Source organism: Stenella coeruleoalba (genome assembly GCF_951394435.1).
Source record: "Stenella coeruleoalba genome assembly, chromosome: 11".
Taxonomy (NCBI): domain Eukaryota; kingdom Metazoa; phylum Chordata; class Mammalia; order Artiodactyla; family Delphinidae; genus Stenella; species Stenella coeruleoalba.
The window spans coordinates 7,019,921-7,041,577 of NC_137157.1; the positions used below are offsets into that span (position 1 = coordinate 7,019,921).

Here is a 21,657-nt window from a genome sequence, read left to right on the forward strand (position 1 = left end):
CTTGCGTGGTTTCCTATTAGAAATCATAGTGTGGAGACCTCTTATCGCCATGTGTGACCCTGTCTGCCCTGGCCAGCGTGGCCCCACGCCCCGCAGGCTGTGCCGCACGCCAGGCTCGTCCTGACTGTCCCCTTCTCTCTTGCAGATTGTTTGCTCCATGAGGAGAACTTCTCGGTGAGGTGCCCCAAGCACAAGGTGAGTCAGAGCCTGCAGAGCCTGTGCTCCCCTCCCCGCAGGACTTGGGGGTGGCGGCGGGGCTCCTCCTGAAAGACCTGGAGACCAGACATTGCAGGGTCACGGCCACACCACCAGGGCCCGGGCTGCCGAGCACTCCTGGCCCCGGGAGGGCCGAGATGCAAATGGGAGGGAGCCCTGTGGCGTGGGGTCAGCACCCATGGGGTGGCGCAGCTGGGGAGAAAGGTGTTTGTTAAGAGAAATTGGAAGAGAAACACACAAAACTCCTGGTTTCCCCCGCAGTTGAGTGGAACCCCAGATCACAGATTGGCGTGAGGTGAGATTGGCTGTAGGTCTAGGTACATAAGCAGAGGTGTCTTCCCAGGCTAAAGAGAGTTGACTCCAGGCTTTTGGGGAAACTCACAGTCTCCTCCAGGTTTTACTTCAGCCGAAGCAGCCAGTGGTGCCTGCAGCTGATTGAGGAGGTGGTCTCTTGGTCACCTCTTAAATTTAGGAAAGGAACGAAGATGGGGGCGGGGGTGTGTGTGAATGGCCTGTTTCCAAGACACCACATGCGTGTGTGGAGACGGGAGGGCGTGGAGAAAGGGACCCCAGGGAAGGACTGGGATGGTGGAGACCCGCCACCTGGCAGTCCCTGCAGCGGCGGCTCTCCTCCAGCTGAGGTCACACTGACCCCTGGTGGCCACTGGTGCTCACGGTCTTCAGTCTCTAAGTGGGGCCAGAAAGTACTAGAAAGAGGTCGCCCTGACAGGTCTGCCCTCAAAGTGCTTCTGAAAGATGCTTACTTATGCTTTTCTTTAACAATTATTTTCCAATATGGATCATAGGATCTTACAATTTTCTCTCCCATTTTTTACTTAATTTACATGTTTTTATTTTTAAAAACTTCTCTTTTTTAATGGTCACAGTTTACCTCAGAAGACCCTGTCTGAGTATCTCCTGTTTGTCACTCAGCACTGACTCTGCTTTTTCTTTCCTTTTCCATGTGCGTTCCTCTCCTCACCTCCGCCTGCCCTGACCCCCACGCTCGTTCTCTGTCCCTCCTGTCCTGTCTCCTTGGCTTTGCCGGCGTCAGCCTCCCCTCCCGTGCCCTCTCCCCGCCTTGCAGAACAAGACAGCGAAAGGCAGCCTCAGCACAGAGCAGTCGGAGCGGGGGTGAGGGGGGCAGTGTGCTCGTGGGAATGGAAAGTACAGCAAGCACAGGTGAGTCGGGGCCGCCGCCCCTGCCAGACTGCAAGGGGGTGTCGGGCCGCTGCCTCCTGCTCACCCCAGGCCAGGCTGCCCCACCAGCATTTAATCGCGTGGACTGCCAGCGCCAGGTGGATACCATGTCTTTCCATCTGTTGCTCAGCTCCCCAGAATACGTGTGGAAAGGTGGCGTGGGGCTTTAAATTGGTCCCATCCTCCGCCGGGGTTCAGGCCTTGTGTGTGGAGTCCCCAGGGGCAGAACGCAGCTGGCTTCGGGACAGAGCCTCTGGGGGGGTGGCTCTCCTGCTGGCAGCCCTCACTCTTGCCCTGTCTCAGAAAGGCTTCTTGCCAGAGGCCTCTTCTTAATTTACTTAACATCTCTAAAGCTTATGATGGGTTCTCCTTTGAAAAACAAAAAATACCCCAAGTTTTGTTTTTTGAAATCTTTTTTTTCCCCCAGGTCTATGAAGGATTCCTTTTCCTAGAAGTACAAAGGGAAGGAAAATCCCCTCAACGATTTAGTAGACTTTAGCATCCCGTTTAACTTTACTTTTAAAAATCTCAGGAGGTTGAGTTGTGCTTTTTGTGAGTGTGTCTGGGGGCTCGTGGTCTGGGCTGGCAGCATGTGCCTGTGAGAGCAGGATTATGGGACTTGGGTCTCTAGAAGCAGCAGGCCTGCAGTGCTCCCATTGCCTTCCTCACCCGCCCCGTCCTCACTGAGCAAAACAGATCATGAGAAGAAAAAACAAAATGTAACTTGGGGCACTTGCTTCTACAGGATGGGGTGGGGGGCTAGTCTAGTGTCTCAGAACTGTTCGTTAAGGGATTATTTCTCTGCAAGTGAGGGCGTCTGTGTTTACTCCAGACGGCTGAGACCCACACAGGTGTGCTAGGCCTGGCTCTCTGGGACAGCAAGCCCATGTGCCTGAGTCTCTGTGGAATGTCCCCTCCCCCTTGTTACAAGTCGGGGTGGGGGGTGTCTGCCTTTCTCTGGAATGCCTAACAGTACTTTGAGGAAGAAACAGAATTCACCTCAGAATGTGGCAGTTTTCATCTGGGAAGTCGTCTGTTTCTTAGGTGGGTCCCGGTACTGACCTCCAGAGAAGGCCCCTGTGCTGAGTGCTGAGTGTCTGGGGCCGGTGGGGGTTACAGTGCTTCCTGAGGGGCTGTTGAGTGAGGACTTTGCACTCACACTTTTCTGTCTTGCTCTTCCAGGGAGTAGGGCTGGGAGTGGAGGGAGCGGAGCAGGGCGGGAGGGTGGGTCATCACACGGAGCCCCGTGCACTTCTAGAACCCGCGGGGTCCACTGACCCTCAGGGCAAGCAGCAGTCTGGGTGGTTTTCAAGAATGTTTCTGTTGGCCCTTCTACTGTGTCTAGGGGGCTCTGCCACCTTCCTGGCCCCGGTGGCTAGGGCTGGGTTATATAGGAGGCCACGTGGAATGTTCCTGGAAGTGTCCAGGAAGAGCCAGTTAGGGAGAGAACCATTGGTTACTCAGTGCCTTTTGTTCCTGTCCTGGAATCCCAGCCCATGTTTGAGAAAAAGAAGAACTCTGGGCCCTGGGCCTGGTGGGCAAATCTCCTCTTGGAAGTTTTAATTTTGTTCATCATCACTTTTCTCTCTGCTCATTCTTGGGCTCTGGGACAGTGATTGTACATGTGAGTTCCGGTTCGTGGCGCCCCACTTTCTCACCCAGAGCAGTGTGGAAAGTGCTGTGTGACCAGGCTCAGGCCACTTAATGTCTCTGTGCTTGTTTTCCTTCTGAAAAAAGAGGGATAGCAGTGGCCAACCTTGTGAGGATTCAGTTAAGAAATGCCTCCACCATGCCCGGCGCAGCCTGGCCTGGGGTGCGGTGTCAGCAAATGCTGGGTGCACTGCCCTCAGCCATGCCCAGGAGGAGCAGGAGGTTCAGAACTGCAAACCAGACCCTACATCTGCCCTGTCTGGCAGAAAACCCCAGGGCTGGGGCAAGGAGACGTGAGTTCTAATCTCCTGCCACCACGTGAGATACCTGGTGCTTGTCCCTCACCAGGCCAGCAGTGCCACAGAGGACAGGTCCTCGGGCAGCTGTCAGTGGGCCCCCTCCTCCCGGCTCTGTGGATGATGGAGCCGTGTGGCCGGCCTGTGCTGCCCTCTCCCCGTGCTGAAGCCTCCCTGGCTCAGGGCAGCGAGTGGGCAGGGCTCTGACCGCGGAACATCCCCCCTGCCATCTTCCATTCTCATCTGAGTAAACAAGGAGACCCCACCCCCCAGGTCTCCCGATCCAGTGGGCAGGAAGCAGTATCCTCCATCCATCTGCTGCCTTGTCCTGGGTGCCAGCTGCACACAGCAGCCTCCCTGCCCTGGAGCTGGGCCTTCCCGAGCAGCTTCTGTGGTCGGAATGTCACACAGCCGGCCTGCGTGTGAAGAGCGTCATGTCCCGGGGCTCCCCTTCCCTCCCACCCCAGCCCCGGCAGCCCCTCACTGCCTCCCACAACTGCAGCTTCAGAGGTTCCCATCCCTGGTAGGATTAAGTCCAGACTGCCCAGCACGCCTCTGAGGGCCCCTGGAGTCTCCAGCGAGGCTCCTTCGGCTCCTCTGAGCTTCCTCCCGCGGAGCTTTGTGCTCGCGCTTAGCTCCCTGCGCTGGAGCACTGTGCCTCCGTCTCTTCTCTGGGTCTCAGCTTCAGTGTCACTTCCTCACGGCAGCCTTCCAAGTCCCCTTGTCCCCACTCTGCAGCCTTCCTGGCATCACCACAATCTCAAGTCATTTGTGTGTTCACGTATCGTCTGCATCTCCACTAGACTGCCTGCCCGGTCCGCAGGGACCGCTGTCTCTGTCCCGTCGTGCGCTGGCCCGAGGGGGCACACGGCAGTCCCTCTCCTCGCAGGGCGGACAGCCGTGTTAAATAGAGGAGCACCTGCAGCCCAGGGAGGAGAGTGCTGACCTGACGGCGCCCGGGTGGGTACAGGTTGAGGACGAGGCTGCCCTCCACACCCTGGCCAGGTCCCGTGGGGCTGAGGGGGTGCCGCCAAGCCGCAGGTGGAGAGGGCAGCTTGGTGTCAGACGCGGGAGGATTTGGAGGACAGACTGACCCGGCCCAGGTTCAGGCCACGGAGGTGAAGCTGAAGGGCAGCAGGAAGGAGGGTGACGAGGGCAGGGGTGTTGGAAGGCTTTGGCCCAGCATGAAGTCCCGATCGCCGGCAGCTGAACGTGCAGTTGCCTTTTTACGGAGAAGCGTGCAGGTCCTCAGCACAGAGGGCCGCCCGCTCGCTCACTGGCGCAGCAGCTCCGCGCCTGCTCCGTGGCCCTGCCTGGGGTGCTGCCTTCTCAGCCATGTCCTGTGCGTTTGGATGGGGCCCACAACAATGGAGGCTCGCAGGCAGAGTCCCTGGGGCCCAAGCAGAGGAGCTTTGCTGGATGGGAGCCCCAGTCCCACTTCTAACCAGCCACGTGGCCTTGGGCCACATGTGTCACCTCCCTCAGCTGCCTCATCTCCAAGATATGGGGGTCAGGCCTCTCAGTGTTACTGTGAAATAATGTCTGTAAAGCTCCTAGCATAGTGCCTGGCCCCTACTCGATGCTTAAAGAATTTTCTTCCCATTCTCCCTACTGAAGGAACAGTTTTGAGGAGCAACTGAGAAGTTAGGGTCCCATTACATTCAGGGTATCATGTGTTTGGGCCAGTCTAATATCAGACCCTGGGGAAGGTCCCTGCTGGGAAGGCTGGAAGGCAAAGCCCCAGGTGGGAGGTGCGGAAGGGCCGAGGCTGCCTGGACCACCAGGTCCCCCTGTGGCACCAGGGGAGGAGCCCAGGGTCAGCAGCGTGCACAGCCCACCGGCCGGGCAGACCCTGGTGCTGAGACAGCCTTCATTCTGAAGATGGGCGCTGGGCTGGGGCCTGCTGTTGTGAGTAATGAGCAGGATAGGGGTGCAGGCCCAAGACTGTGCCAAGCACTGGGGAGAGGGCACACCCTGCCCTGTCCCTCCCTCCACCAGCAGAGCTTTGCAGGATATGCATGGCACCTGTCCTCTGTCCTCACCTGAGAAGGCTGCTTGCTTCTCCCCGCCTTCCTGGCAGCCTTAGCCTCAGGAAACCAGAGTGAGGAGTGGAGAGTGTCCGTGCTGGGGGAGGGGGAAGCATGGACCACATAGGTGGGGCCAGAGCCACCATCAGTGCCGGGGAAGCCACACTGTGGCCGGGGACGTCCTGAGGATGGCTCAGCCACTGGCCCACGTCCCCAGGGCCTCCAGCTGGATTCCCGGGGTTTGCTTGTACCTGAGGGTGGCGACATTGTCCTGCTGTCTCTGTGAGTCTCTTCCTGTTTATTCATGTTTTCTGTCAAGCAGTTAGGAATCTCTTTATGGCTCATGCACACAGACCAGTCTTAAGTATTTTGCATATTAGTAAGTTTTATGGAAGCAGAAAAGGGGATAGTGGTGTCTGGGTTTTCTTGAGGTTTATTGGTTGGAGGAGGGACACACACACACACACACACACACACACACACACAGACTCTCTCTCTCTCTCTCTCTCTCTCTCTCTCTCTCTCTCTCTCTCTCTCTCTCTCTCTCTCTCTTTCCAAGAGTGCTGTGATTGGCAGAAAGGTGAGGGTGCCACCACTCTTGGCTTCTGGTGTAATTTTTCTGGACTGAATTCCTTGGAAACTGCTGTGTCTCTCTGAGATCTTTGCACATGTAATGAATGGCCCGCGAAGCATTCTGAGGAGGCCCTTGATACAACCCCACGTACCCCATGTGATCACCAGGATAGTCTTCCTGAGCCTGGAGCCTGGGCTGGAAGGAGAGACGCCAGTGGCAGGGCCTGGGGAGCCTCAGAGGATGAGCTGAGACCTGCCTTCCGTCAGAGCTCTTGGGTGGAGTGTTCGCTGTTAGATGTAAAGAGCTGCCTGTGACTGGAGGCAGCCTTCACGTGGTCCTGAGCCGGTTCTTCCACAGACTGGCTGGGTACTCAGCCACCTCTGTGAGGACTGGTCCCTGCCACCAAGTGCCAAGCCCAGCCCAGCTGCAGGCCCCAGATGGTGGGGTCCTAAGCAAGGGGTCGCCCTGAGAGCCACTCCACTCCAGGCAGCCCCACCTGGCGGGTCAGAGAACTCTCTCCTGGTCTCGGTTCCTTCCACACACCCGGGACAGGGCACTCAGAGTCCGTTCCTGGCGCAGCTGGCCGGGTCATTGCTGCCTTTACCCTGTTTCAGGCCCAGAGCCACACGACTGGCTCCGCCATTGGTCTTGGGTGTCTGCAGTGTGAGCAGTGTGTTCACAGGGGTTCTGCAGCTGCTGGACCCTGCAGAGTCCCCCTACCCCGGTGCCGCCACGGAGCAGGGGCTGTTGGCTACAGCACCACACGGGGTTTCCCAGCACCCAGTGTCTGCTTGTCTTGCAGGTGAGACTGTGGAGATGAGAAGGTGGTGGACCCTTGTGATGGAATGGAAATGGTCCTCCTGTGCAGCCACACCCCACCCCGCCCCACCCCGCGTGCCTGCCCGTGCCAGCACTTCCTTCCTAAGTTCTTACATCACTCTCAAACTGGTGACACCACAGGAAAGAAAGACCCAAGAAGTTGGAATGGCTGTTTCCATGGACACAATCTCCATAGTGACAATGTGGGGGGTGGGGGGAGGGGGGATGATGGGAAAGGGTGGGGGGAATTAAAAGAGGGAGGGATAAAATATATATATATAAATCTATTTTTAGTCTGGAAAGACTGTTTAAATGAAAGGTGCGCTATCCCTTTTGATTCTATTTTAAAATTATCTAGCTTAAGAATTCCAAATTTGTTCCAATAACAGTGAAATTTAAATGTGAAATTGAACTGAACAAACTCTCATCTCACAAGGACAGGGCTGACTTAGATCCTTAGCCCAACTTACACAATTCAGAGATTCTAGACCCGGGGTTGGAAGAGCAAACAAACCACACCGAACTATTCTATTGTCAGTAATTTGTCTCAAAGTGGGAAGGTCAAGGGGGAGGGAAGCGGGGATGGTCCGTGTTTTCAAGAGTGGGAGAATGATGTTTAAACACAAAAATAAATTTTTTCATTTCCAGAAACACTATTTATTTATTATTTTTAAGATTTTTATCTTTTGGGGGGGGTGAAATTGGCACAAGCTCCAAGGTCACAGCTGCGTCCTGGGTCACTGTGGCCGGTGAGAGCCCCAAGCATCCCACTAAGTGGCTCAGCCGGCAGGGTCAAGGGATGGCCGCCTCTGGGCATGTTTCAGGCAGCTGTGCCCTGACCCCCAGGACAGACGGGACGGAAACCTAAGCTGTAGGAGCGGACACAGGGAGGGACAGTGTCAGGTATGATCATGTGAGGTAAGCTGACCAGGAACACCCACTCCACCCTTTTTTCTTTTGCTTTCATTTTTATAAAGGAAAAGGGGGCCTGTCGGTTGAGCAGCCCCATGCTACATGATTCTTTATGTTGTATTGTTTTGTTTTGTTTTGTAAATTGTACAGTTTTTAAATATCTGAGTTTTAAAAAAAGAAAAAAGTACAAAAAAAATCTTGTTAAGGCCTTAAGAAGGGGTTAGTGCATCTTTCAGGGGTCACTCTGCCGTGGGGATAAAATAGCTGTTTCACAAACAGTTTTATTTAAAAAACAAAACAAAAAAATCAAAAAAAATAATAAACTTCATTTTAACCTTGTTTCTTTTTTTGTTTAAAGCAAACGCGTCTCTTTTCTCCTCCCATCCCAGTCCCCAGGGTGGCTCTGGTTCTGCTGCAGGGGCGGCTGCCAGCTCACTGGTCCAGCCGTCCTGGCCTCCTGCAGGCCTTGCAGCAGAGCCTGGCATGAAACAAACCGAGGACTCCTGCCACTCACCCTCGAGGGTGGAACTCAGCCACGTATGGGGATGGCCAGATTGCTTAAGTTGATATGAGGACATATTTCCAATCAACATTAATTTTAAAGGTTATTAAAAAATAATACAATGTTAACGGACTTTATTTTTAGAGAACAGTAATACTGGAAGGAATGTTGTGAAGTAGAAATAAGCAGTTATAAATGAGTTCTTGTGTGCTCATCAATTTGAGGCTGCAGAAATGGCAGATTAATTTTGTTATAATAGCTACATCAAGCAGTGCGGTCCATTTATAATTTTGCTCGGCCAGGATGGAGCTGTGTGGGTGGGTGTGCTGTGTCGGCCACGGAACCTGCATAGAAATGACAGCTTTTTGAGCTCCTTGGCTTCCCATCTGGTCTTGACTTGGCATTAACACAGTTCAAATGAAATTGATAGATTTCAGGTGTTGAGAACTAAGCCACAAAACTTGGAAGATATGCATCTTAAGGAAAATATTTTCCTGACAGCAAATGGTTCTTCATCATTTTGCCTTTTGTTCTTCTGTCCTCTTTTGACTTGCTGATGATACTCTGAGTAAGGCACTTTTGATGGTTCCTCAAACTGGCTACTGAAATGACGGTTAACTGGGGAGTGGCCCTGTTCCAGGCTCCACTCCTGACTCTAGCTTTCCCAGTTCTGCAGGAAGCCTCAGCTGTTCATGTGCATTTCAACTCCTGCCACTTTTGAGCTCTCTGTATTTTTTAACAGACTTTATTTTCTAGAGTAGCTTGAGGTTCATAGTGTAAAGCAAAAGGTACGGCGGTTTCCCTCATATGCTCTGCCCCCACACAGGTGCACAGCCTCCCCCAGTATCAGCGTTACCCACCAAAGTGGTGCTTTTTCTTTATGACTGGTAAGAACTTCCATTGCCACATCATTGTCACCCAGAGCCCATAGTTTACGTTAGGGTCCACTCTTGGTGGTGTACATTCTGTGGGTTTGGACAAACGGTTAGTGACATGTATCCACCATTATAGTATCATGCAGAGTAGTTTCACTGCCCTAAAAATTCTCTGTGCTCCCCCTCTTCATCCCTCCCTCCCTGAGCCCTGGCAACCACTGATTGTTTACTGCCTCCATAGTTTTTGCCTTTTCCAGAATGTCATATAGTTGGAGTTACACAGTATGTAGCCTTTTCAGATTGGTTTCTTTCGTTTGGTTAATAGGCCTTGAAGGTTCCTCCTCCATGCAAGGCTCCTCTTTACATGGCTTGACAGCTCATTTCTTTTTTAGTGCTGAAGAATATTCTGTTGCCTGGACATACCACAGTTTATCCATTCACCTACTGAAAGACATCTTGGTTTCTCCAAGTTTTGGCAATTATGAATAAAACTGCTGTAAACGTCAGTGTACAGGTACAGGTGTTTTTGTAAGGAACGGCCGTGCCATCTTACATTCTCTCCCCTGCAGTGAATGAGACTTCCTGCTGCTCCACATCCTGGTCAGCATTCGGTGTTCTCAGTGTTCTGGATATTGACCACTCTAATCGGTGTGCAGTGGTGATGTATTATTTTAAAGTAATTTTTACGCCGTGGTTTAAAAACACAGCAAAACTACCATCTTAACCGGTAAGTGTACTGTTCGGTAGTGTGAGGCATATTCATATTGTTGCGCAGCCGAGCTCCGGAACTTTTTCATCTTGTCCAGCCGAAGCCCTGTTCCCGGAAAACTACGGGAAGGGCCGGCCATTACCCGCCCCCCCCCCCCCCCCCCCCCCCCCCGCCCAAGACCGCTGGCTCGCTCGCTCGCCCGTGGCGCTCCCCGACCACGCCCCCCCCCCCCCCCCCCTAGCCGGCGGCTGCCGGGCCGGCCCTCCACCTGCATCCCAGCGGGGCCCGGGAGGGCAGTACCGCGAGTCAGATGCCAGCTCCCACTTCTGTCCCCCGGGAGGAGCGGGAATTGAGGGGTTTCTTCCGCGGGCTTGGCCTTGCCCGTGGGGGGGGGGGGGTATAGCGAGCCAACTGCCACCAACTTTACAGCGCCCTCTCTGGGCGCTGCAGCTCCCTACTTGCTTTCTAGAGCTCTCTCCAAGGGGCTTGCTCCGCATCGCGTTGGAGTCCCACGGCTGGGTCTCCGTGCTTGGGGGCCCCAGGGCCTGGCGATTTCTGGTCCGTCATCTTGCGGACGTCACCCAGGACTCAGTCTCAGGTCGCAGTGTCCAGTTGGGCCTTCCCTGCGCGGGCGAACACGTGTGACACGGAGATTGGGGGACGGGAGAGAATGGGGGGGGGCTCATCCCTCTAGCACCAGCAGCTTCACCAGAGCAGAAACCAGCAAGGGCAGGCTGAGTATGTTTCTAAAATAACAAATTTCAGTAACTTAAATGCTGGCCCTCATAGAAGTCCACGGTAGAGCGGTGGCTCAGAGCATGAGTTTTGAGATAGACCATAATGGTGCTCTGTGACTTTGACCCCGTGATCCCTGAGACTCCAGTGCCTTGGGGACCATAAAGCCACCTACCTTACAGGGTGTGGGGAGGATGGGGAGTGAACAGCAGTGCCCGGCATGTGAGTGTGCACAATGATTGAAAAAGGCCGTTGGCCTCACGATCACAGGTTTTCCTCAAGGCCTGTCCTGGACAATAGGCGCCCAGTAACGGGAGGGCACTGCCTGAATTACAGGCATGTCTGTCACTGCCCTTCGTATGTCCATTAGAGTGACTGTTTGGGGAGGGCGTGACACATCCAAAACAAAAGGGAGATGCAATTTATCGAGGGCCACTGTGACAAACCTGTGATAGACCATCCTGCCAGCCCGACTAACACCACCTGATTCTCTGGCTGAGCCCCGATGAAAGACCACAGGCTAGATCTGAGAAGACCCCAGGGTGCCCATGGGTCTTACCCTCTCAGTCTTTTGAGTGGCCTCAAAACTGGTCTCCCTGCCTCTTTGAGGCCCAGGAACCCCGGTTTCCCACAATCCAGTCCTCTGCCGGACCTTGCAAAGCCCCAGCCTCAAATTGCCCCCGTCCTGCTGTTTTGCATTGGTGCTTTAGTCCCACTGCCAGGTCACCTTGGCTTGCAGAGCCAAGCCAGCCGAAGTCCTCTGGGAAGTTTTCCCGGAAAGTGTGCTCCAGCCTGGGGCAATGTCCCCACAACCCTCAACGCAATCCCTGCACTGCTGGCCTGATGGTTAGCTCTCTGGCTCCCACTCCTCTTGGTCATGAGCACCTTGAAGCAGGGGCCCACCATCGCCTTCCCGCCATGCTGCCAGTGCCGTGCCCAGCCCAGCACCCAGCACAGGGTGCATCCAGACAGGGTGGGACAGAACCCAAGCCTTGGTCAAGGCAAGATGCAGGAAAGGCCAGATAAACTGAGGAAGGCCCAGTCGGGCCCCAGCCAGCTAGACCCTCTGGCCCTGGGCCTGGCAGGAGGGTGGAGATGCGGGAATTTGGAAGGGGAGGAGCAGCTTTCACAGACCAAGCAGGGATTGCAAATGTTGAAAGCCAATACCTGAAGGCCACAGCACTCTGTGTTGTCCTGCACCCTGAGAAGAACCTGGTCCTCCCCCCGCTGGGGAGTGAGATGGGAGGGAGGGAATGGGGGTGTCGGGGTACGGGAGTGGGGACAGCTGTTTTCAGAAAGAGAGGTTGCCTCATATACCCCTGGGATGGGTGAGGGGGCTTGACCCCTACCCAGGAAATGCCACAATTCCAGCCTGGAGGTGGCACACACTGGTGCAGGGTGGTACCAAGGTTTGCACATTTCGTCGAGGACTGGAGCCACTGAAGGGACCAGAGAGTCAGGATTGGAAGGTGTGGGGCTGGAGCCAGGGTGGACTGGACCCATGGAGAGGGAGGAGGCCGGCAAAGGGAGAGGCCTGAGAATCCATTCTTTGTGCTCCTCAGCAGGCCTGTGAGGGTGTAAAGAAATTACATCCCCATCTGGTATCCATGCCCTTGTCTTCTAGAGTTTGAACAGCTGATGTTCAAGGACAAATCAAGGAGGAGGAAGCAGGCCCACTCCTCTGAGGACAGTCACAGCCTATGCTAAGCCACTCTAGTACCCTGAGCTTACTGGCAGTCCAGTCAACAAGGTAAAGTGCCCACCTCACATGTCTCCAAGTTAGGAAATGGGCACAGACACAAAGAAGATTGATTCATCACCTGGGTGGCCACAAGAGCTAGAAGGTCCAAGGACCAGTTTGTAACAAACTTAGGAAAGGGTCTCTGGGCCATCAGACCAGCTGGTCATGTGACTAGGGAGCTCTGAAGACAATCCTGCTGCCTCCCCATCCCCAGATTCAAACTTGTCATGGCCACAACCAGGCGGAAACGGGCAGAAACCAAGGAAGCTGAGCCAGCGGCCAGCCAGGGGAAGGTCCCCAGCATCACTGCGAGCAGCCTCGAGGTGGGAGGAGGTGGGTTGGGTCCAGGCAACCACTGAGAACTCCGAGGACTTGGTGCTGGGTCTCTGTGCAAGCATGTAAGTGGTACATACGTGTTAATGTGTCTGGCTTTGTGGGTGTGTAAATATGCATGTGAGTAGGCAGTATGTGAATGTGTGTAAGTGTGGTTTTTGAGTGTGTGACTCTGTGTGTGTGTTGAGTATACTAGTGTGAAGTGAGGGGACACCAAGAACTTTATCCCCCTACAGTGGTTCCTCTGGTCATTAGGACCTCCCTCCAGCGCTGGGCAAGGGCCAGTAACAAACTTGGGAGGTGAAGGCCACTCAGGAGGAGGCAGGTGATACATGGGAGGACAAGGACATGTTCGGGGGATGAGGCTGTGAGCACATTAGAGAGTGTGAGACTAAAGTGACAGGTGGGTGGCAGGATCAAGTCTGAAGACCCCTGATTCTTCCTCGGAATCTTTACAGAGCTGGGGAGTCAGGCTAGGGGAAGGGGAGGACTTCTTGTGTCCTCCCCCTACCCTCTGTAAGCACGTGGAGAGGGCAGGAGGGACAGTGGCCATCTGTGCACCTGACTTTCCCCGACCCCTCCCTGCACCCTCTGGCAGCACACTCTCCCTGGCAGGTTGGCTCAGGGCAGAGGGCAAAGGCCAGTCTCAGCTCCTGTCATAAAGAAGACCCAGACTGGTTGAGCCCTGGAGGTGCAGTTGAGAGTGCCCTGCCTGGGCTAGTCCTAGGTGTCTGATGTGTTGAGGAGCCCAGTGCCCACTGAGGCAGCCATGCTGCTGACTGGGGATACACTGGTGACCCTGGCCGTGGCTGTGGCCGTCTTCCTGCTCTTGGTGGACCAGATGCACCAGCACTCACGTTGGGCCGCACGCTACCCACCAGGTCCCATGCCACTGCCTGGGCTGGGTAACCTGCTGCAGGTGAACTTCCAGGACCCACTTCTCAGCTTTAGCCAGGTAAGGAGGATGGGGGTGGGAAGTGGGCAGCGGAGGTCTTAGGGACCCCACCTAGCAGCAGACAGCGGGTGGTGGGTGAAGTCACAGGCTGGAAAAGGAACTGGGCCAAGAGGAGGAGGCAGATTTGAGAGGCTTCCTAAGGGAGGGCATTTGTTCAGGGCCCGAGAACAGTTGGATTTTCCCAACAGCCCAAGGTCCAAGAGGGCAAAGGCCAGGGGGTGGGGGAGTACGACTTGGCAACAGGCTGGGGATTCAGCTGGCCAGCTCTTACATTACGTGAGCCTGAGTCCCTTATGATTAAATCAGGAGGAAAGGTCTCGAGAATGGGGGAGAGGAGTCTGGTCTTGAGCCCTATTTAAATCAGGTAGTCGAGGTTGAGAGAGGTACAGTGATCTGGTTCAAATCTTTTGCCACCATGAGGTCCAAGACCTTGGACCTCACGCTTACCTCTATGAATCTGTTTCTTCACCTGTAAAATGGGATGCTAACTTGGTCTATTGACAACTTTGGTGACCTCTGCACAGTCATAGCTGGGTGGTCTGATCCAACTTGAGGTCCTCGACTGTGGTGGATGTAATTAACCCCCAGGCTCACAAGACTGGATAAAATCTTTGCACCCCCTCGCTCCTGGTAGGGGCCTAGGGTTCCCGCAGGGCTCACGCCATGAGGCTGGGCCCGCAGCCTGGCGGGGCCTGGGCTTGACAAACGCCCTCGACCTTCGGCCTGCAGCTGCGGCGCCGCTTCGGGGACGTGTTCAGCCTGCAGCAGGTCTGGACTCCCGTCGTCGTGCTCAACGGGCTGGCGCCTGTGCGAGAGGCGCTGGTGTACCGCAGCCAGGACAACTCCGACCGCCCACCTGCGACAGTTTACGAGCACCTGGGTTACGGGCCGCGCTCGGAAGGCAAGCGGAGGAGGGGGCAGACCGCGTCCCGGCGGGGACTGGGCCAGCAGTGACCCGATACCGGCAGGGCCAAGGGGAGGCAGGGTCGCGGACATTCGGTGCAGGGAAGAGCCAGCGAATTTGAAGGGGCAGCAAGAGGAGAAAGGAGTCTGTGCCAAGGGTCGGGGGAGGAAGAATGCGGGCGAGGCAGGGGGCGGGGCCTTACGGAGAGAGGGCGGCCCAGGGCCATCGCGGGCACGAAGGGGAGGTCAGGGTGGGCAGGAATGAGGACAAAGTCAGAGCGGGCAGGGTAGGGCCGGGCCAGGACCTTCCCCGAAGAGGAAAGGGGGTCCCGGTGGGCAAAGTAAAAATTGGAGCCAAGACCTGACCCTAGCAGGGGAGAGTAGGCGAGCAATGCGGGCGGGCAGAGAGTGGGACCGGTCCCCAGGTGGAAGGGGGTGTCAAAGTGGGCGGGATTTGTTTGGGAGGGGAGGGTGAGGTTGGTGTGGGCGGAGCGGAGGGGCGAGGCCTGCCCCAAAGGGGGCGGGGCTGTGTGAGCAGAGCACCGGGAGGGGCGGGCCGAGGAGGCTCGGCGAGCCCGCCAGCGCTGTGGGCTAGCAGAAGGTGGGGCCGGGACACACCCGAGCCACGCCCACGTGCCCGCTCCGCCCCCAGGAGTGATCCTGGCGCTCTAAGGAAAAGCCTGGCGCGAGGAGCGGCGCTTCTCCTCGTCCACCCTGCGCAACTTCGGCCTGGGCAAGAAGTCGTTGGAGCAGTGGGTGACCGAGGAGCCCTCGTGCCTCTGTGCCGCCTTCGCCGATCAGGCCGGTGGGTGCTGAGGGACAGGGAACAGGTTTGAAGAGGCTGGGGAAGAGGAGATGGAGGCGACGCCCTGACATGCACCGTTCCCTCCCAGGACGCCCCTTTAGCCCCAACGCCTCCTGAATAAAGCGGTGAGCAACGTGATCGCCTCCTTGACCTTCGGGAGCCGCTTTGAGTACAGCGACCTTCGCATCCTCAAGCTGTTGGACATATTGGAGGATGGACTGAAGGAGGAGGTTGGCTTCGTGCGCCAGGTGAGGGAAGGGAGCTTCATAGAGGCCTCCGTCCTGCAAAGGGCCTCCCCGGAGGAGGATTTGCGTAGAGGGTCAGAGGAGGAAAGGGCATCCCGGGAGAGGAAACTGCAAGGGAAAAGGCCTGGAAGTGGGGAAATGACAGACAACACAGATGGGAGAGGCGGGGTGAGGGTCAGCGGGCTTAGGGGAGGAAGGGTTCCTTCATTGGAAGGCACCGGCACCCATGAGATGCAGACTTTAGGTTTATCTTTCTGCGCCCAGGGCCAGGAGAGAGGGGCGAGGCCTGCACTTAGGGAGGAACAAGGTCAATGGTGGGGACATCCTGGAGGAGGCTAGGACCTGACTGGTCCAGATGAAAGCCTGAGCACCACAAGGTCCCAGGGCCCCAAAGCTGTGACCCCCACAGGTGCTGGAAGCAATCCCCGTGCTCCCGCGTATCCCAGGGCTGGCTGCCAAGGTCTTCCCGGGGCAGAGAGCCTTCATGGTCCTGATTGATGAGCTGGTCATCGAGCATAGGGTGACCCTGGACTGGGCCCAGCCACCCCGAGACCTGACTGACGCCTTCTTGGATGAGGTGGAGGTGAGGTGGGTTGAGGGTTGAAGGCCCCGTGAGGCAAGCGCAGGCCTGTGTATCACCCCATGACCAGACACCTGGGCTGACAGGAGCAGAGTGGAAGGCCATTTGGAGGCTTCCTCCCTCTGTCCCTGCGCTTACCTTCCCTGCGTGGCCCAGGCCAAGGGGAACCCCGAGAGCAGCTTCACGCCTGGTGGTGTCTGACCTCTTCTCTGCCGGGGTGATCACCACCTCAGCCACGCTGGCCTGGGCCCTCCTCCTCATGATCCTGCACCCAGATATGCAGCGAGAGCCTAGCCCAAGGGGCCAGGTGGGATGGGGGAGGGAGGAAAGGGACAGCCTGAGGCCCCTGAGCTTGGTGGGTTTGGCCACCAGTAACAGCTCTGTGCAGAGGTCACAATGACCTCCCCCTCCGAGTGGGCACAGCCCTACACAGGAGTCAGGAGGAGGTCAGGGCCCAGCCCTTGGGTCTGACCACTATGAGGATGCTTGTTTTTCCAGGACATGTCCAACAGGAAGTCGATGAGGTGATAGGGCAGGTGAGGCAACCAGAGATGGGGGATCAGGCCCTCATGCCCTTCACCATGGCCGTGGTCCATGAGGTGCAGCGCTTTGGGGACATCATCGCACTGGGCCTGCCCCACATGACATCCCATGACATCGAAGTTCAGGGCTTCCTCATCCCAAAGGTAGGCCTGCGGCTCTCCTCACCCCAGCTCGGCACTATCTGCCACCTGGTAGCCCCAATGTGGGCATTGCCAGGTGGGGTCAGGACTGCAATCCAAGCCACCCAATCCTCATTTCCACAGGCACTGAATGTCCCAGGCTGGGTGGGAGTGAGGATGAGAGCAGAGGCAGGGCTGGCCCTGTCCATTCAGAGCCCGTAGTCGGGTAGGGAAGACAAACTAAAGCGTGTCAGAGTGTTGGAGGAGCCCGTTCACCAAGGGACAGGTGGCAGTAAGGGCACCCATGGGAGGCAAGTCACTTACCCTGCCATGGGGACAGGGAGGGTGCCGAGAAGCTTCTTGGGCTGAGGGTTACTTGAAGAGTCCAGGTGTGTGCCAGGCAGAGGGTGTGTGCCCACGTGTGTTTGGCCGCAGGGGTCCAGGCATCCCCCAGTCCAGACCCACCCATGACAGATATTTCCTGCCAGGGGACGACACTCATCACCAACCTGTCATCAGTGCTGAAGGACGAGACCATCTGGAAGAAGCCCTCCCACTTCCACCCGCAGCACTTCCTGGATGCCCAGGGCTGCTTCGTCAAGCAGGAGGCCTTCATACCCTTCTCAGCAGGTACCTGTGGGGTGCCCGGTTGCTTACCTGTCCTGAGGGAGTCTTGAAGGGGACGAGCCCAGGCCCCCAGGCTCAGAGAGCCCCCATGCCCGCCCACAGGCCGCCGCTCGTGCCTTGGGAGCCCCTCGCCCGCATGGAGCGCTTCCTCTTCTTCACCAGCCTCCTGCAGCACTTGAGCTTCTCAGTGCCCACTGGGCAGCCCCGCCCCAGTGGCCACGGTGTCTTTGCCTTCCTGGTGACCCCATCCCCCTACCAGCTCTGTGCTCTGCCCTGCTAGAGGTGGGCACCAAGCCCCCAGCCCACTCCTCAAAAGTAGCCCTGATGTACAATAAACCAGTCTGGTGGCTCCAACCTGGCTTGAGTCCCACCCAGGGCCCCTGACCAGCCCCTTGGCGCTCATGGGGCCTCAGCAGCCTCCCCAGATCCAGCCCCTACCCCTGCCTGATCCATCCTTACCTGGCATTTGACCCCATTTGAGAGATGGGTATACCGAGGTTCAGAAGGTGACACCTTACCCCCTAGTCACCCTTGGAGACCCAATACTGGTTACTTGGGTTAGTGACAAAGTCTATAAATAGGTCCTGGTTTCTGCTGGAAGGAACTAGAATAGGCTGGTGAGAGATTTCAGGCCCCAGTGGGGATGAGGAGGGCCCCACTCAACCTGGATGCCCACATTTCAGGCCCAGCCACCCTCAGTTTGCACCACAGGCCAGCAGCTCAGCCAGCACCATCAAGTCTGCTGCCCCCAAAGCTGGCGAACTCAGGGATGGCTGGGAAGCAATAGGCCGGGTTAGCACCCACAGCTCAGTCTTCAGATGCCAGAGCTCTCCCTGGGAAGCCTGATGGCAGCCCAGGAGTGTGCCACCTCCCTGGGACTCTCAGTCACCCCAAGATAGGATGGGCCCCCTTTCCCTGCCCCTTAGGGATGCTCATTTCCCAGCCCCTGCCCAATAGTAGTTGCCACTCACGGCCACGCTCGAGTGGGAGGACACTCATCTAGGCTCCAACCCGGGCTCTGTTCTCTGAGTGGCCAGGTCAGGCCGGGCACTCAGGAGGCTTGGCAGGGGCCGGGAATGAGCCCCTGTGGGCCGCAGGCATGCCCTAGGGAAGGGGTCAACCTTGGACCCATGTGACAATGGGGTGGCCAGAGCAGAAGGAGGCCATGTGGGGAGCTGGGAGGAGGACACCCTGGCTCTAGTCCTCGCTCTGCTGCGACACTGTGTGACCTCAGGCTTCTATTCCCCTTCAGCCAATGAGAAGTTTGCACCAGATGGCTGCTGGGGCCTGTCTTCCTGCTCTGACTCTGGAGCTGGGACCTCATTAGCCTGGAGCCCTAGCTGAGGGCGGGGACTGCCACCGTCTACCTGTGCCCACCACCCCGACAGTTTGTTCTGGCCTCTAAGCACGCACAGGCACCACCCAAGGGCTTCTAATGACTGTCTGCTTACCTGAGTCATAAGCAGACTTCCTGGTGCATTTAGGTTAACAGCTTGGGGACCACAGACACTCAAGGCAGAAGCACCACCCCCAGCCAGGCCACTTTTGCCTTCATGACAGTGAGCTCCACAGCTCTTAGCATTCAGGGAACTTGGCCTCTCCCTTGGCACTGAGTCAGAAGACCAGCCAGGGCCCCGTTCAGTCTCCAGCTTATCCCCTGTCGTGGGCTTAGTGGCAGGAGGTGGTGTTCCTGCAGCTTATTGGAACAGGGAGCGTGGATGAAAACACACTGAGTTTGTGGAAACTTGAGGCCCCTGAAAGGAGGCAGCCAGGCCTGCAGAAGCGGCAACTCTGGATTTATTGGATGTTTTGTCATTCGTGGCTCTGAGTCTTGGGGATGTCAGAGGCTGGGGACCAGCCCAGCCAGAGCTTCCTCAGGAGCTGGGGGACCCAGCCCCCAGGCCTCTCCTCCATTAGGTCCACCTCAGAAGCCTCTAAAAAGCACAAACAGACATGCCCTGTGGGTTCCTTGCTGGGAGGAACCTTTCCCCAGGGCCAGGGTACCCTCTGGTGCCAGGGAAGCAGGTCAACGTTGATATAAGGCTAGGCATTCCTCCACCCCAAGCACAGTGGCCTCAAGTCCTGCCAACCCAAGAAGGAAGCAGGAGGCAGGGGGTGCTCATCAGGAAAGACAGGGCATCCGGCTACCTGGGTTTCTTCCCTCCCCTCCCTGGGGCAGGAGGGTCAGGGAGGAGCTCGGCTGTCTGTGGCCTCTGCAGGGTCACCGAGCTTAGAGAGGAGAGCAGCCCTGCTACAGCAGGTGGGGCCAGTTGTCTTACCAGAAGTATATGCAGCAATCTCCTTTTGGACCTTTTTATTTTCCTGGGAAGGAAGAAAGGGGACAGTGGTGGGATGAGACAGGCTCTGCACTGTACAGATGGGGAAACAGGCCTCACTTCACAAGGAGTCAGGGGAGGCCAGGATTCAGATCTCCTCTGCTCAGGCCATGTCTACTCCTCTCAGCTCCTCACAGAGCTGTTGCTCGACTGAGATGGCAGTTTGGCTCAGTCATCTTGGGGGTGCCCCCGCCCCCCATTGCCCTCCTTCCCCAGGGCCTCTCCACTCCACCCTGCAGAGCCCTGGGGCTCCTCAGTAGGACCTATGCTGGGATGTTCCAGTCGAGGCTTCCTTACCTCCCAGCCTGGGGTCCCTGCCGCTTCCTCCTCCTCAGGTACCTCCTTCCCAGCAGGAATGGAGGAAGGAATGGGGCTGCCTGCTTCCTCTCCTGGGGACCTCATCTCCCCCTCGTCCGAAGACAAGATATCAGCCTCCTCCTTGGGGGCAGCATCATTCGGTCCTCCTGTTGCCTTCGGGGTCATGGCCTGCAGGGAGGGACAAGAGGGCAGAATATGGGCAGAAAGGCCCCCTGATCCCCCAACCCCTCTCCCTGTTCTCCACACCTGGAGTGTGTGTAGTTCTTTGTTTTTCCAGGGAAGCCCCTCCCTTCTCAGCTCACGCTGTGGGAGGGTTGTAGGTTTCCTAGAGGGGCCCTGCTACTCTCCCTGGGACCCCTGGCCATGAGCTGGGGCATCCCTGAGCCTCAGGGAGCTCTGACAGGAGACAGCCCCAGCCCCGGGCCCTTCCAGGGCAGGCCTCACTTACCTCAGAGTCTTGCTTCTCCCCACTCTTGACTCTGCGTCTCTGCAGAGGGAAACAGGGGAAGTGACATTCAGCTGTGAGTGTCTGGGAGTCCTTCCCTGCCTGGCCCATCCTCTTATGGTGTGCGCCTACCGAGGGTGCCCAGAACAGCCATCCTACCCCAGGGGGAGAGGGGTCCCCAGCCCTGACCCACCTGAGCGGTCACAGGGTAGCATTTATCCATCAGTCCCCACACTGGCCTTAAGGTCTCCCCTAAGGGCTGCATGACAAGGAGAAAGAGAGAGAGAAGGAAGGCTGAGGTGACATATTAAGGGCTCAGCTATGTACTAGTCCACTGTCAACGCCTGCTGCGAAGACACCTAAAGACTACCAAGGATTTAAGGAAAACTTCACACAAACAATAATTGATGGCTTGAGAAAGATAAACTTTGCATTTACAAAACAAGTATGGGCGCTAAAATAGAAATGTTCAAACAACAATCTCTAATTCTTCAAAAACAAATATGATATTATAATAGGAATTAAAAATTAAAAATCCAATCAAATTTTAGAAGGTAAAGAATAGAGAGAAGAGAGCGGGAGGTCCAACAGCTAAATCATAGATCTTTCTGAAAGAGGGAAAAGAGACAACAAACTGGGGTGGCAGGGAGAGATATCAAATAAATATGTTCATTTTTTACCAAGACAATTTCCCAAAGATGAGCGACATGAGTTTCCAGAAGAGAAAGAATCGCCAAGTGTCCAGGACAATGGATGAAGGAGAGTCACCCCAGATTATGCCATCAATAAATTTCAAAACACTGAGGATGAAGAGAACCTAAAAACTTCCAGAGATATGAAGAAAAAAGTCTGTTTTAGGAATTCAACTTTCATCAGACTTTTCAACACCAACCCTTTGAAGCCAGAAGAAAATGAGGAGCTTCAAAATCTGTCAGAAAATTATTTCTAGTCTAGAATTCTATACCTAGCCAAACTTAGTTAAATATGAATTAAGACCTTTACAGATATGTAGTATCTCAAGACTACCCCTCAGGAAGCAACTGGAGGCTGTGCTCCCCCCAAATAAAGAGTAACATCAGCTCCCACACGTGAAAGAAGTGAAGCACTCCCCACAATGACGGTGAAGGGAGGTCCCAGGACAGCTGAGCAGCAGGCCTCAAGGACGTCCCGTCCAGATGGAAAGAGGAGGATG

The 21,657-nt window shown here is 56.1% G+C and overlaps 3 protein-coding genes across 9 annotated transcripts in view; 2 read left to right on the top strand and 1 right to left on the bottom strand.

Moving 5' to 3' along the window:
* Positions 1-6,894, top strand: part of TCF20 (transcription factor 20) — a 166,638-nt gene extending 159,744 nt beyond the window's left edge. For 4 of the 6 annotated variants that reach the window (XM_079936122.1, XM_079936121.1, XM_079936118.1 and 1 more), the window contains exons 4-6: positions 146-195; positions 1,271-1,398; positions 6,766-6,894. In XM_079936122.1, coding sequence (XP_079792248.1) covers positions 146-195; positions 1,271-1,354 — 134 coding nt within the window. In that variant the 3' untranslated portion in view covers positions 1,355-1,398; positions 6,766-6,894. Of the gene's footprint in view, positions 1-145; positions 196-1,270; positions 1,399-1,843; positions 2,700-6,765 lie in introns of those variants that run through there. The other 2 variants (XM_079936119.1, XM_079936120.1) reach the window with 2 other exon arrangements.
* Positions 6,895-12,483: 5,589 nt separating this feature from the next.
* Positions 12,484-17,947, top strand: CYP2D6 (cytochrome P450 family 2 subfamily D member 6; the record flags this gene model as incomplete). Its single annotated transcript, XM_079936535.1, is given in 14 exon segments — positions 12,484-12,579; positions 13,317-13,544; positions 14,274-14,445; positions 15,100-15,116; positions 15,120-15,252; positions 15,341-15,358; positions 15,361-15,500; positions 15,907-16,080; positions 16,234-16,259; positions 16,261-16,384; positions 16,590-16,763; positions 17,228-17,369; positions 17,469-17,486; positions 17,489-17,947. Coding segments are annotated over 14 exon segments (1,620 nt in total). The 3' UTR covers positions 17,647-17,947.
* A 1,139-nt stretch (positions 17,948-19,086) lies between these two features.
* LOC307193970 (uncharacterized protein) overlaps positions 19,087-21,657 on the bottom strand; it is a 32,333-nt gene continuing 29,762 nt past the window's right edge. The window contains exons 5-9 of one of the 2 annotated variants that reach the window (XM_079936593.1): positions 20,659-20,724; positions 20,469-20,507; positions 20,000-20,188; positions 19,646-19,688; positions 19,087-19,300 (exon numbers count right to left, since the gene is read on the bottom strand). In XM_079936593.1, coding sequence (XP_079792719.1) covers positions 19,179-19,300; positions 19,646-19,688; positions 20,000-20,188; positions 20,469-20,507; positions 20,659-20,724 — 459 coding nt within the window. In that variant the 3' untranslated portion in view covers positions 19,087-19,178. The remainder of the gene's footprint in view (positions 19,301-19,645; positions 19,689-19,999; positions 20,189-20,468; positions 20,508-20,658; positions 20,725-21,657) is intronic. The other variant, XM_079936592.1, reaches the window with a different exon arrangement.